Source organism: Falco cherrug, chromosome 9, assembly GCF_023634085.1.
Source record: "Falco cherrug isolate bFalChe1 chromosome 9, bFalChe1.pri, whole genome shotgun sequence".
NCBI classification, from domain to species: Eukaryota; Metazoa; Chordata; class Aves; order Falconiformes; family Falconidae; genus Falco; species Falco cherrug.
The window spans coordinates 33,339,128-33,353,942 of NC_073705.1; the positions used below are offsets into that span (position 1 = coordinate 33,339,128).

The 14,815-nt window shown below is 40.4% G+C and overlaps 1 protein-coding gene across 8 annotated transcripts in view; it reads left to right on the top strand.

Annotated features, from left to right (window-relative positions):
* ARHGAP22 (Rho GTPase activating protein 22) overlaps positions 1 to 14,815 on the top strand; it is a 151,518-nt gene that overhangs the window by 17,249 nt on the left and 119,454 nt on the right. For all 8 annotated transcript variants that reach the window (XR_008734011.1, XR_008734012.1, XR_008734013.1 and 5 more), the window contains exons 2-3: positions 291 to 490; positions 12,123 to 12,210. Coding sequence is in view for 4 of the 8 variants with exons in the window: in XM_055721234.1 (XP_055577209.1) it covers positions 291 to 490; positions 12,123 to 12,210 (288 nt within the window). In the remaining 4 variants the exon portion in view is untranslated. The remainder of the gene's footprint in view (positions 1 to 290; positions 491 to 12,122; positions 12,211 to 14,815) is intronic.

Here is a 14,815-nt window from a genome sequence, read left to right on the forward strand (position 1 = left end):
AGGCAGTAAGCCACAAAGAAAGGTAATATGAACTGTAGAGGCCTTGGTGGAGGTATCGTATCACTTAAAATTGTTAGAGTGAGCAGTGCCAAAAGGCTGGTGTTTGTCTTTTGCATGACTATAATGAACTTGAATGTACACCCTGGGAAAAAAAAGTACCTAATCAAGAGAGAGCCTGCACATAATGGTCTGTCCATGTCAGAGAAGGAAGTACAGAAGAGTTATTTAGCCTCTCTGTATGTTATTATTCTTATTCCTTTCTTTCCTTTACTCTGTAATTGGTTTTTCAGCCCGATCAAAGAGTTTGGTGATGGGTGAACAGATTGGGCCTCCCTCCAGACCTTCTTCTCCAAACTGTCAAGATCGTGTGCTGAAGTGTGGCTGGTTGAAGAAACAAAGGAGCATTATGAAAAACTGGCAGCAGCGGTGGTTTGTGCTGCGTGGGGACCAGCTCTTCTATTATAAGGATGAAGAGGAAACTAAACCTCAGGTATGACTGGAGAACTGTAGGGTGTATTGGTTATGACTTCTACGTCATAACTTCATCACTGCTTTGACTGACAGCTTTTCTGTTGCTCTATATCCTAGCCAAAACCATACACACTCAAGGAGGTTCAAAGGCAAGAGATGTTGCAGGGAGACCTGGCTACTACCTAGGCAAGTAGTAGAGCTTGCGAGAAAGAAGGTGTTTATTTACCCACTAGGACATGCTGACCTGTACATTTTAGTATGGTCATCTATGAGACTAGAATTTGACAGGAAGAGCTATGAGTTCCAGATTACTGAGGCAGGAGTGAAAAACCTTGCTTAGTCAGCTGGGATTCATTATCTCCCAACTAATTCATTGTTTTGCAGAGAGGTGAGCCAGCTGCTTAGGGTTAGTTTGTGTGGGTAGAGTATGTAGGTTTTGTTACATGCCTGCATGCAAGACTAGAGAATGGGCTGTAATATGTGTTTTAGCATGTTTTATATATACCTGGGAGTTACTGCTTTTCTATGGAAACTTTGAGGAGAAAAAATTTACATAAGGTTGTGTGCTGTCTGGGTTTGGATGGAGGGCTATGTGTGTGACAGCAAAAACTAATTTAGCAGACTAGGGAACAATGCGACCTTCTACAATGGGGGAAAAAATTAAACTGTCTGGAGTTTGCCTTTATCAAAACTTTTATGCTTTATGGAGCATGAATGAAAGAGAACACTTTTCCTGGTGGGAACAACTGGTCAAGTCCAGTTGTGCAATATGTATTGGACAGTGTCATAGAGCCGTCCCAAAGTAGACCATGGAATGAAAATGGACAGAGGAAAGAGATAGGATCAGGATGTGTAGGAGCTAACAAAGAGAGAAGAGGTTAGCTGGTGGTTAAATAATTTAATAATAACCAATAAATGCTACTTGAATAAATCGAACCACAGTAGGGCTACTTAGTTTAGATCAGCTGTATCTGTTTGTCCATGGGACAGCAAATGTGTGCAAGAAACCTTTCTAAAGCACGTTTATTCTTGTGAAAGGCTTAGGAGATTCTAATCAATTATGTTTTGAGAAGCTGTAGAGCAGTTTGCTGTTGATAAAGGGTGATAGACAGTCACCATGCAATACTCTCATGGGTATATGACATTTAACTTGTAACTTTTTGGTAGTGAACATTTTGAACAGCTTTTAATAAAGTGAACATTTTGCACAAGTATGTCTCTCTTAAGCCAAGTGTGAATTAATGGAATTTTTAACTACTTGCTGCTTCATATGTCTTTTGTGAGTGTGTTGCTGGTCTAGAATCAATTTCTTATAATTAAATGTGATTCTCTAAAACAGTGCTTCTACATCTAGGGTAAGCAGAGCTGAGGATATTGCAATTGTTGGTCTGGAGTCATCACTAATTTCAGGATGATTTTCTGCTTCTCTGACCCTTCTGTATCTACAGCACTTGTGGGGTGAGGCGTGTGTCTGTGTGCTATGGGATGGAATAAAGCTTACAGCTTAGATGAAGAATTCCTTATTCAATTTCTTCAATATGCCTGTAAAATATTCTTGCGGCATTTGTGCTAAGGGATTTTCTAATTGCTGTAGTACATTATGCAGCATATTTCATGTAGTCATTGTTTTGACTGTCAGTCCTTTAACAAGAGTCATTGAACAGAGAGAACATAACTGAGGAGGGCCTGTACTGCTGCCTCCTGATGAGTCAGTACAGGCATTAGTGTGACAGACAGCCTGGGTAATATCATCACCATCCACACACTCATTATAGCCTATTATTAAACTGCTTGATACAGCTGTGTGCTTAACTGTTACACATAAATTTCATTGTAGAATGAGAACGGTAATGAATTTTCCCTGACATGTGCATGGTAGATGTGTGAGGATGTTGGCTGCATCTTATGTCCTGCACTGACCTTGTGAAGTATTTGGTCCATTGTTATGGATAGCCTGTTGTGTAAAGGCTAGAGACTTGAACTCAATGATGTAACCTGTTGCTGCTCAGGACTCTGCAAGTAACAGCTGGATTTTGCACTTTCAAGACAAGCACCTTATCTTCCTATACAATGCATGGGGGGAGCTGGGCACTTCTGAACTGTATCAGTGAACATGATGAGGAAGGAGCTGCCTCGTTTTGACATGTTGAAAAAGGGTTTCCTTTTTGAGGTCAAGGTTGCTGTACATTTATCACTGGGGGAAGCCATTTGGCATAGGATCGTACGCAACCATGCCATAACTATCCTTCTAACAGCTGCAAACTAGAATTCACATTTGACGTCAGCTAGGACTGTATGCATCTCACAGGTGAGATCTACTTTTGGAACCTGTAGATAGCTATTGCTTGGGATTCTCTGAAATGAAGGCACAATGGTACAGGCATGCCCATATATCTTAGGAAGACAGCTGTGAACCTTAGAGATCTTTGTTACAGGCCATGTAGATATTTTCATAAGTTGAATTTAATCTCTAATTTCCTTCAGCTCTAAAGGTACTCATGCTTCTTTTAAATCTTTCTGTTTTAAATATTAAGTATGGCTCACAAGCTTGTGTGCATAAACTAAATCAATAACCACTGAAATTTCCATTTCTCTTCTGCTTACTTGATTATTTATATGAACTCTAGAAGAGGATTGTATTCTTTTATCTGGCAAAGGAAAATAACATTTATGCCATAATGTTTCAAAACAGAAACCTTAAACGCCTTTTTGTTAATGGATGTTATATTGTTTATTTTTATGAAAACCTGTGCTTCCAGGTCCTTAGAGGGAAGTGTAGATATTCTTCCCTTGAAAGTAATGCTGAAAAGATGGAGCTATAATCTAATGATAGAGGACTGGCATAGGTTTACTGGAGTGACAAGAAGTTATTCTGTGATCTTAATGGATCTAGTACTGTTGAAGGTGTGTGTGTTTGTGTGCTGTATGACATAATTGCACTTCATCAGACTAACTTTTGTGCCAAAGGTTAGAGGGTGAACTTGTAGCCATTGCTTTTCTTGAGTATTTTCTCAGGTGCCCCCATGAGGAAATGGGGAAGGGAGGACTGACTGGCAAAGAGCTTTTCATGCTCCTTCTAACTCTGTCAATATATATGTGGGTTTTTAAAGTAGCTTTAGGCTTGTTTCTGTTCCCAGGGTAGGAGGGAACATATGCCCCTCTCCGGTTTCCAGGGGAACAGAAGCCACTCTGCAGCTAAGTCATTAACCTTTCTTTCAGCATTGACTTTGTATGAAGGCTTTAGTGCATCTGCAGTGGGCTTGAATTTTGCGCTCTAGAAAACAGTGGAATTTTCTGGAATGTGTTCTGGCCACTAGACTCTAAAGATGACGATGTGTATTCTATACCTTTTTGGAATAATTTGTGATGCACATAAGATTTTGTCACATTGCCTTTCTAGTGTTTTCCTGGTATCTTTGGAATGCCTTCAGCATATCTTCTAATTTCAGTGAACTTCAAAGTCAAAATGTAGGACAATAAGATTGGGAGGGAAGGGTGCTAGCAGTTTATTCTATTCTGTTGACTTCTTACTTCTCCTTCATTTTAAAACTCACAACCATTCTAGATAAACCACTCAGTAGGAAATTTGCTACGTGCCCTTGTACACTGTGACCTTCCACGGTCTTACCTTTTCACTAGGTAGGGGACAGGAACAGAGCCCTGACACTGTTGTGCAGCACGACCTAGAGAATCTACTAGAGAATTAGAGCCAACTCTATTCTAGTTAGTGAACAGAGGCAGCAACAATGTGATCTCTGTGTAACAGACTTGATAATGGAACACCTGAAAAGGGAAGCAAGAGTAGCATTGTACCTGTATGTGTAATATGAAGGGGGGTCATAACACGCAAACTTGGTAAATATTTTTATTCATTACTCTGGATGCCTGGAGAATACTCATTGAGGTTGGTAATGGGAATTAACTAGCTGTTAGGTAATACCTAGTAACAGCAGGACTTTTTTCCCTCTTCTCCAAGGGGTCTGCATGAGCCTGCACATCTCTGTCCTCTCAGATTATTCATGAGTGTTCTGACAATTTCTTGTCAGTAAAGTCCACCTAGTGTCTGTCTGTTTTCTCTTTCCAATATGTGGTGCACTTTGCAAGGTGAAGGAGTAAAGCTGTACTTACACATGAAATGGACTGGAATTTCAGCCTCTTTCAAGTAATTGTGGAGAATATTAGCTGCTAATGAAGAGATTCACACACACACACCCCTCCCCCCCTCCCCCGTGTGTTTTTTTTCCTTGCAGGAACAGAGAGCCAATGCCTGGAAAACCTTTGAAATAACCAGTCTTTGCTGTTCCATCTACTCCACAGCAATGTGTCGGCTGGACTGTTGCTGTTACCCATACTTGTTGGTGCTCTTTTAACCCTCTGGTCCAGTGTGATATGTAGGTATATCTTGACTAAAAAAAAACAACCAACACCAGAAATCTATTATAACCTTGGTCTAGAGGTTTATAAGATGTATTCAGTCTTCTGTTCATTTCCCAGTACTGTTTCTAGAAGTTTTTAAGGGTTGCTATTCACAAAATATTCCCCCAAACAAAATCCAGCTCCAGTAATGCTAGTGGGAAATTTTCCATTATTTTACAAAAAATTTACACTTACAAAAATGGATTGTTGGATAATTTCAGGTGGGGTCTTACTCAAGAAGGAAGTAAGGGTTTTTTTGGGGCAGGTGGAGATCTGAGAGTGTCAAGAATAGAGGAGAGAAGAATATTAAAGTGTGAGTTATTATTTTCTCCAAAATCTGCATTCATTTTTCCTTTCTTTTGGAAAAGTATACATTAAGCAGAATGTTAATATTGCTCTGAGTGTAGGAAGAATGTAAACCAGCAAAAAGAGCAGGGGTGCTAGTGCCTTGGTGGTAGCCCAGGCTAGATATCCTACTAATCTCTTCTGCCCTTAAAAATCTATGAAACAGTCTGAGACTTACATAGCTCCAGAAAGTAGCTGTCTTATTTATCTATTCCCAGATATTGATGAAGCTCAGGCATGCCAGATCCTTAAACTTTTTTCCAGTGGTCTAAGAACATACACTTTTCCTGTCACTTGGGGTGGAGAAGTGATTGCATGGCAGTAATTTTGCAAGTATCAGGATATTAACTGATCATAGTAACCGATGTGCATGGCCTTACATGGTAGCAAGTCAAGTAATTTGACTTTTTCTTGAAAATGAGTGAGCTCAGTGCATCCATGGTTAACCTACTACATGTTGTTGATGCTGTCTCATTTTTTTTGTTTAGCCTCCATATTTTTCAGTGGCACTAATTTAAATCATGCTTCCAGAAATAAGTCTAGCATTAAGGTTATTATGGAGTGACAGATGGGAAAAGAAAACTGTGTTCTCTGCCTTCAATATTTCTCCAGTTGGTGTCCATCTTTAAAATAATTCAGTGGTTGTTCCTCTCAACAACTGACACCAGTGTGGCTGTTTTGAGATTTCTTCAGCCTGAAATACGCAGAGTACATCTCCAGTAATGGCACTGGATGCAATAGTCTTCATGCCTCTCCCTTTCAAATATAACTTAAAGATCCAAATTCTCTTTAAAAAAATGAAGAAAAAAAAATACCACCTTTTTAATTATAAAACTCTTTTTCAAAGATCTTGAACTGATCCTGTAGACTCAGTTTCCTTTTGTGGAAGCAGCTGCAGTTACAGGGACATTGTCAGTATCCTACAGACAGAAGAACTGTGACGCAGACAACTTGGCTGTTAGGTTAACATAACACACCAAAGTTGTAGTTGGGTATGTCCTGTGGCACAGTAGATCCAAAGTACCAGTTTGAGAATGAGTCTCTGGAAAGGATCATTTGTTGTGGCTGGAGTGACAGCATTGGTTTTCTAGCCATTGAGGTTGCAGAAAACTTTTGAGTATAGCTGATGCAGAAATGTCTGCTGGCAGCCTGAGCCAGCAAGTCACCTTTCTTATCTATTATTGATACAACTGTTATTGAGTGTCTAGATGATGAACAACAGAGGTAACAGAGCTCTTCTGCCAGTTCATGCTTGTGTAGCTCTGGAAGAGTTCTTCACAAACACTTAGGGAAAGCTTCCTTTGTCATTTTGCTCTCTGTCCTCACCTGAGACATGAGGTTCTGAGACAACTGACTTATCAGTTGAACTGTGGGGTCTATCCTTAGCCTGCTTTAAATATAAGAGAATTTGACTTTCGTCCCTTTCACTGAGACTAAGGCTAAGTCTGGTTGTGGGCTAGCTTGGGCTATTTTGATCCTTAGAATTTGGGGTTGGAGATAATTCATTGATATAAAGCTGTTGCAGAAATTTTGTTCCATGCTCAGCTAAAATCAAGATTCTTGTGTAGTCAGTTCATCATCCTTAGACTGGGATTCAGATATGTATAACTGAGAGCAGATTTGAGTTCCACTCTTCCTCCCCTCCCATCTTGTAAACATCTTTAATAGTGACTAATGTGTTAAATGTAACAGTATGAGAATTAGGATGATCAGTGCTCTGGCACCAACTGTGTGTGTTGAGGGACTCTGTCAAGAAAAGGAAGCTTCCCACTCATGTTTCCTGTGTTACAGTTTTTCTTTACCAAATCCTGGCTCTACGGAGCCTGGTAGAGGGCAGGACTTCTAAATTGGTCTCAATAGGGAGGACTACAGTAATACCTTTAAGGTATGAACACCTGTCCTCTTAAGAGTCTCCTTCAAAGCATGCAAGGTGATGCTATCATCAGACATTGGATTTGAATACTCAGCTTACTGGAAGGTCTGTAACCTATTGCTTGTGCCTTGAGCTGTTGAGCCATTTCAGGCTCCCAAAGCCTGAGGGAGGGAGGAATAACTTAGTTGTGAACTGAAGTTTATTTCTGGGGCGCGCTTTGACATATAACAAGTTAGACCTTGGGGAATTTAAACTGATTTAATCCATCATTAATTTATTTCCCAAGCAAGATTACTAATGCAGTCTGAGTGGCTGCTTGACAAGGACACATCAATCTGTTTAAGTTTAGTAATGTCTTTCTACCAGTGACAGCAACTGTCAGAATTGATACACCCTCCCTGCTAAGATGAATTAGGTTTTTTCCTATCTTTTCAGCTTTTTCTTATTTAGACTTCTCCATAGTGTGCCAGGCAGATTGGACAGCTGTGAGCTAAGTAATCCATTACCCTCCGGAGAAGCCTAAAAGGCTTCTAAAAGGACTTACTATATAAGATAGAAGAGCTCAGCGCAGTTAGCTGACATGTGTAGAGAGAAATGCACAAGAAGCTGGTCTGAAGATCTTTGCTGTATATACACCTATGACCTAAAAATACTTGCCAGGGGTGAGCCTAGGTTGCAGGCTTTTCTTGGTTTCCGTAAGTAGAGTAAGCATCCTTCAGATTTCCTTTATGAAAAATCATTCCTCTAGTTGTCTTATTTCCCAGCTCCTGCAGTTGTTATGTTACCAGCTCAACTTGCAACTCCATTGCACAGCTGAATGAGGAGCACACTGGTAAGGACAAAGTAGCTATACTGGTGTACGGTCCCCATTGCCACTGTGGCTGCAGCAAGTACTGCATTCCATCCACTATCTTGTGTGTGTGGTAGTTTTTCTGTTTATTTTTTAAATGAGCTCTGCTACATAGTGATCTTTTTCTTTTCCATTTCATCAAAGATGGGTAAAATGAGAACAAGAAAGAAGTCACTTCAATGAGAACTTTCTACAGAATATATGAAATCACATTTGTTCTGAAAAGGATCAAAAAGAAAGGGTATTTTGTGTGGGAAATGCTTTGGTTTAGGGTGCTAGTTGAAGCAGTTTATGCCTCTGAAATCTCTTCTAAAGTAAACATTGACCTCATGTACCAAAGGTGGGACTCATTGAAGCAGGGGCAGGTGACATTGCACCATATGGTTCCTTGAGCATGGAGAAAGTCCATTTGCTTAGTTCTGTTGCAGGAGAAGGGTGACTCAAAGCAAGGAAATTACAGCCACTGGAATGCACTGCAGTGTGAGATTTTGCTTTAACACTTTGACTTCATCACTGACTTCAGTTTCCTGCAGAAAGATGGGCCTTCTGAAACTCTGTAGTTTGACAGCAGTTTTCTATGAACTGTCACTGCTCTTCACTGAGTGCAGAGTGTATCTCCTGGTCTGTATATACTGCTGTACACCGTCACCATTCCATATTGTAAACAACAAAAAGCTGGCATGTGTATTCTTGGATTTTGCCTAAAATATGTGTGACCTGGCTATATGTATTTGCCAAGTTTACTATTTCAGGCTGAGGGAAAGAACCCTCTATAAAAGTGTGACTTATTCTGAAATAATACAGGGCTTGTTTCAGGGTCCTGAGGTCCACTTATTATGAATGTGAAGTTTAGGTAATATTGCAAATGGGGGTTTGCTTGCTTTATACCATTGGATAAGGAAGGCCTCACTTTTATTCTGTGCTGGCTTGTAGGCATATCCACTTTGAGACTGGCTAGTTTTATTTAGAGGGCTTCTTAAGAGAGGATTGTACTTTAAAAGAAGAGACAGTAACTAACTGTATCTTTAACAACTTTTCATTCAACAAAATGTAAGTAGGTTCTCAAAGGAAAGCAGCTGTTAACATTTAGAGAGTTACATCTTCTGGCAGAAAACAACTATTGCCAAATTGCAAATGATACCTGAAACTCTGAAAGTCTGATGAGCTGGAATCCACTGATATTGTATTAGTCTTTATTGCTATATGTACATTTCCAGCTTGTGTTAATAAGATAATGACCAACAAAACTATCTTAAGAGCTCCCCCACCCCAGCCCAGCCAACTTCATGATTTTCAGGGTCCTTCCTTGTGGCTTCTTGGCGTTCTTGTCTTAGGCAGTTCTGTAATCCTTTCTAGTTTCAATTGTGCAACTTGGATATTTGATTTTTCTTCTGCTTGTGCTACCATTTCCCTAGGGATGGTCCACATACTCCAAAAAGCAGGAAGGGTTTGAATTTCTATTTGGAGTACTAAAATTTCAGGTTTTGTTCTTCATAAAGAAGCTTTTTTAAAAGACTAAACAAAGAACTGTGTCCCTTCCAGTTATCCACATGCCCTTATCCATGTGCTTCAGCCTCAGGTTGACATAGAAGCTACTTTCTTCAGTCTCTCCAGGGATCTTTGTTCTGTGGTAAGGCAAGCACATGCTTTACATTTAACAGTTTTGTTCACTTTACCATTGAATATGGTGTCCCTAGGAGCTTGCTATGAAACTACTTTAAAACCTGTGCATTCAGTATGAAGAAGAGATGGGGGAGAGAGCACAGACGTCTCAGTACATTCAATTAAGCTATTTTTGTTTCAGAGGGCTACCCGATAGAAATGAGACTGAGAAAAGCAGTCTTCCTGCTCAAGTCAAAAGTTGAGACTGCTTATTGTCAAAACATCCTAAGCTTTGGGTAAAAGCAAGATTCAGGGACCTGTCTTTGAAAATCATGCTGTGTTCAGTTGACCACTGTTTGGTCCTTGCTCTGGCTGACATAATATTCCATGACGCTACCTCTACTTTGCATGAATTTTGTGAGTTGCAGTGTGCATGGGGCTTGAATTTCCTTGGGAGATTTGCTCTTTGCTTTCTGGCAGAAGACAGTTTATCTATGGTGGTAATTGGTGGTATCACTTTAATTTTCCAGGATGCTGCTGTCAGAAATATTTTGCCATTTTAGACAGGTGGTCAGTGATATGTGGATAGGGAGACCTTATCCTTTTAGAAATTCCTGTTTCACAGGTGATCTGATCTTACTAAGAAGCTGGGAATTCATGGTGGAGGTTACACTGTGGAGAGGTGCTTCTCTGCCCATCTGCCCCATTCTCTTGTAGTTCAGCCCTTTACCCACTCCGCACATGATCACATAGGCACTAGCCTGCAAAATGTCATTAACTGCAGTAGTTTCATGAATTCTAGGTGACGGGGATTCTCTGCTCTAGAATGTTGATGTGGCTTATCAAGAGGAAATAAATAAGAGTCTATAGCCTGGTGCCAGTGTAGCAAAACCCAGAAGCAGGTTGCTGAATCTATACTGACATAGCAGGTTGAGATCTACCTTGTGAAGAACAAATTTGAGTATGTGAAACATTTTCAGTCTGCAATGAACAGATCCTTTCAAAGCAGCAAATGTTAGTAGCATGAATTGTTAGAACTGGAAGGTCAACTTGTAAACCTCCACGATGCAGAGCTTATTTCCTAGCTGAGGTATTTTCAATCTCAATTATTACTGTTGTACTTTATTTGTAGTAGTTTTTGCACGTTCTGTGTTCAATGAAAAGTGTAAAACTTAATTAATTTACATTAATACAAGCTGGCTCCCTGGGTTGTTAGAGTGGTTTCTCCAAACAAAGCATCTGTAGGAGAATGTATTATTAAGGGGCAAAGCTAGGGAAGTTATGCTGTAACAGATATAATGAAAAATAATACAACTGGCTTTTCTGTTCTATGGAGAAGGTTGCAAAGGTCATATGATGAGTTGTCTTCTATTGATTGAAATCCTGGATTGTCTTTCGCATGAGACACTAATGGTGCTACTCAGTAATATGGATCTGGAAGCTGACAAGGAGTAACTAGGATTCATTTTGATTGCCAATGTTATGATGCTCCAATGTGTCTCAGGTTTGGCTGTTGCCAAACTGATTGGAGAACATGTAACTGCATGTTTAATAGAGCTATGAGTGAAAATAACTGACTGAAACAACTTTTTCTGCTGAGCAGAAGATAATGGTTTGGACCCAGCTTCCATTCCAGGGTGGTTCAGTGCAGGAGTAGGAACTGCTGATTATGTTCTTCATGGCTTAAGTCTTGCAAGTCCCAGTTCTTACTGCATTTTATCTGTCTTATTGTGTGTATGACCTAAAGAATGCTAGCTGGAAGTCCTTTAAAATGTCAAAAATCAAACTAAAAAAGTGGAGAAACAATGAGTTCTAAATAGTGTGTTCATTCTTGTTCCACCTGTGTTACTGGACAAGAGCTTCCTGTGATCTCTTTTTTAACTTTTCCATAGATTTTGTTCACTTTGAAGATACTATGCCACCAGCTATGCAGAATTCCCAAACTGGAATATGTTGTGTTCATTATACTTGGGCTCAAGGTGAAAATTAATCTGAATTCTGGCAACATTTGAACTTGGGAAGCAAAAGGGCTCAGATTCCTTGCTAGGGAAACTGCCTCTTGGATTAAAAGGTAATCCTGTTGCCTTACAAACCAAAATTAGCTGTTCTCCTTTAGGTGTGTCCCTGGGAGCTTTTGTGTACTGACAATCTCTGGAAAATGGGCCATTTTCTTCAGTTGCAGAAGTAAAGATCTAGAACTTCAACCACCTCATTGCTGTAGGCTGTAACCAGAAATTAAAGGGTCAAGGAAGAGTAAGATGCAATGTGAAATGACACTTTTGCAAGGGATGATTAGTTATGGAAACCAAGGAGAATCATGTATGCATGCTCAGAGTATGGTTATTCTAGAGAAAAGGTAGTTTGATCAGAAGTGTCCAGTGTGAGAGAAGGCACGGATGAGGCAGGTGCATGACCAGCTCAAACTTTTCTTGCTCAGAAATGTGGAAAGGAAATGGGCTTAATCAAAGAGCGGGGCTTAAATTTGCTGTATCCATTACCTTTGTCTCCTTTTCCTTACTTTCTTCATTGCCTTTCCCCTTTCACTGGTGTTTATGTCCCTTACAGGGTCTGATACTACTGCAAGGCAATCAGGTGAATGAGCTGCCACCTAATCCTGATGAACCAGGGAAACACCTCTTTGAAATTGCCCCAGGTATGCCATCATTTTCTTGTACTTTCAACATAGCCATCTCATTCCCATCTGTTGTCATTAATGATAATTTAACTGTACTAATCACTTCTAAGTGTTCTGATACATTAGTTAGATTATCTAGAGAGATTGGGAAGTGGGACTTGATAGACTATGTAGTGTTCTTTGTTTTGGATTTAACTGCTGCCATGGTACCTCATGAAAATAGTAGTTGAGATACATAATGCTCCTTGATTTTTCTGTGTGGAAGGGACTCCTGCCTGGTGGTCTCCCAAGCTTGTGGTTTTCTGGTTGTTGTGGGAGAAGCTGAAGCTGACATGGAGCACAGCACAGAACTTAGAGAAAAAGGGTAGGCAGTATCTGGATGTAATTTCATTCTTGTATACTAGTCCCCCACAATTGGGGGTGGAGGTAGGGAAAGCAGCAGATCGGTGGGTGGAGGGAGAAGAAGAAGAGTTTTTAGAAGTTCCGACCTGTTTCACTTTTATCCAAAAGTTTTAAGAGAATAGATGATCTGCCATGAAAGAGAAGCTGACATTTTGTTAAGTAGAAAAAACTAATGACCTGTCCAGCATAGTCTAAATGTAAAACTTTTGAAACTGTTTTAACTCCCATGTAAATTCTACCTGTGGACTGGTTTGGTATCTCCAGGGTATACTTAGAGTTAAGTCCCCTGTTGCAGCAAAAGAGCAACTGAATTTACTTTATTCAGTTCTGTTTGTACTTGGGAGAGGATCATCCCTGCGCATAGATTTGAATGCAGTATATTTTGGACATAGTTTCAGGTGGCAGGATCTACAAAGAAGAAGGCTGTTGCACCACTAGCAATGTTAGACCAGAGCAATAAGAAAGAACTGGATTAGTCCTTCCACAGCCATCTCCCAATACGTGAAGACTGAGTTCCTGGAAGCAAGGAGGGAGACAAATGTGACTATGGTAAAAATTATGTCACTGCACTGGCTCAGTCATGCTTTATTTCATAGTAAATTTCTCCTGCATGGACTACTTGTCCATACTTCTTGGTATTGTCTGTTTCCCCGCAGTGTTGGTGCTATTGATAGGGTAGATAACAGTATTTTTTTTTTTTTAATAAAATGGACAGCACAGGGAACATCTGTCCTTATAGTTGAATGTTGGTGTTGTGGAGGCAGGTGTACTTTTACCTGTGTCTTTGGGGTCTTTTTTCTTACTCTCTAATCAGGCTGGCTTAAAATGCCTGTGTTGCACATGTATCTTGACACAGTATCGGGCAGTGCAAGGAGAATGGGCAGTACTGCAAAGTTTTCAATTATATAAGCAGGCAGGTTTTGCATTAACTTAGTCACGACATTCTGTTAGACACACAGGAAGCTACTTGGGGAGAAGACGTTTGTTTTGGTTTTCTCTTCCTTACAACTGCATGCTATCTGTTAATGCCTCCTTTTTCTTATACTGGACCATGCTTTCATAGGCAAGGCCCCACAAACAGCAGGGCACTGGGCTCACAGTGTTCCTTGCATAGATGATCTCGTAGGAGGTTGCATTCACAGTCTGAATGTGACACATCTTATGTGCGGTTTTCCAAAGATTGTGCGCTGTGTAGTTGTAGAAGGACTGTGGACCTGGGATGCGAAAGCACTGGAGTGGTTGTGACTGTGAATGATCCCACGTGTTCTGTCAGTGACCTGAGATATTTAACTGAGCCACAGACCAGCTTGGTTGTTTCCGCAGATTTGAGTTTGCCCCCTGATTCAGGGTGGGAAAACGGTCATTCTGCATTTCTTGCCCAACCTGTCATGTTGTATTACTGTAGGCTGCAAAAGAATTGTCCTGAACTGCAGGTGGCTGTTTCTTCAGTGAAGCTGGTAAAGTAATGCCATGTGGCTACTTGAAAGAGGCTATCCAGAAGGGTGGAAAAAAAAAAATTACTCTGTTCACAGCACAGTTGTGAGTCCCAGGACACCTGTGTTCAGCTTGTGGTTTTGACATTGTCCTTCTCTGTGTACCCTGGGAAAACTATCCAGTCTTAACACACCACTGTCCTGCTGCAAAATTGAAATGTTTTGCCTCCCTTGTAGACCTAAATCCATTCACATTTGTAGCAAACTTAGTTGCTATGTGGATATGTGGATAGCAAATACTGAAAAATGCTATAAATAGTCAACATGGAATGTGACTCAGCACAGACGTCACTGGAAAATGTGGCCTGAAGAGTTCCCCATTCTGTTCACAGTACACTTATTCTGTGCTGGTTTTGGCATAAATGCCTTTTCTTTTTCGCATGTGTTCTGTAATGACTGGTTGGTTGCCAGCCAGGCTGCCAACTGGTGGTTGCCAGCCTGCAGAACACCCACGTAGTGAACAGCTCTTAAACAGATGCCAGATAGGAAGGGGAGCACGAATGATCTTGCAGGACCCAAATAATTATTTTCCATCACTTCCTGTCCTCCCCTGTGTCAGATGTATGGCCATGATCATACCTCTACCTAACTGTGCCTCAGTTCTCCCAGTGTAAACTAGGACTATACAGTTTCTATAGGGATGATGAGATTTTATTTTAAGTCATCTTAACTAAGTTGGGGATCTTGTGAGTACAGGTACATTCCATAGCTGTGAATATATATATATA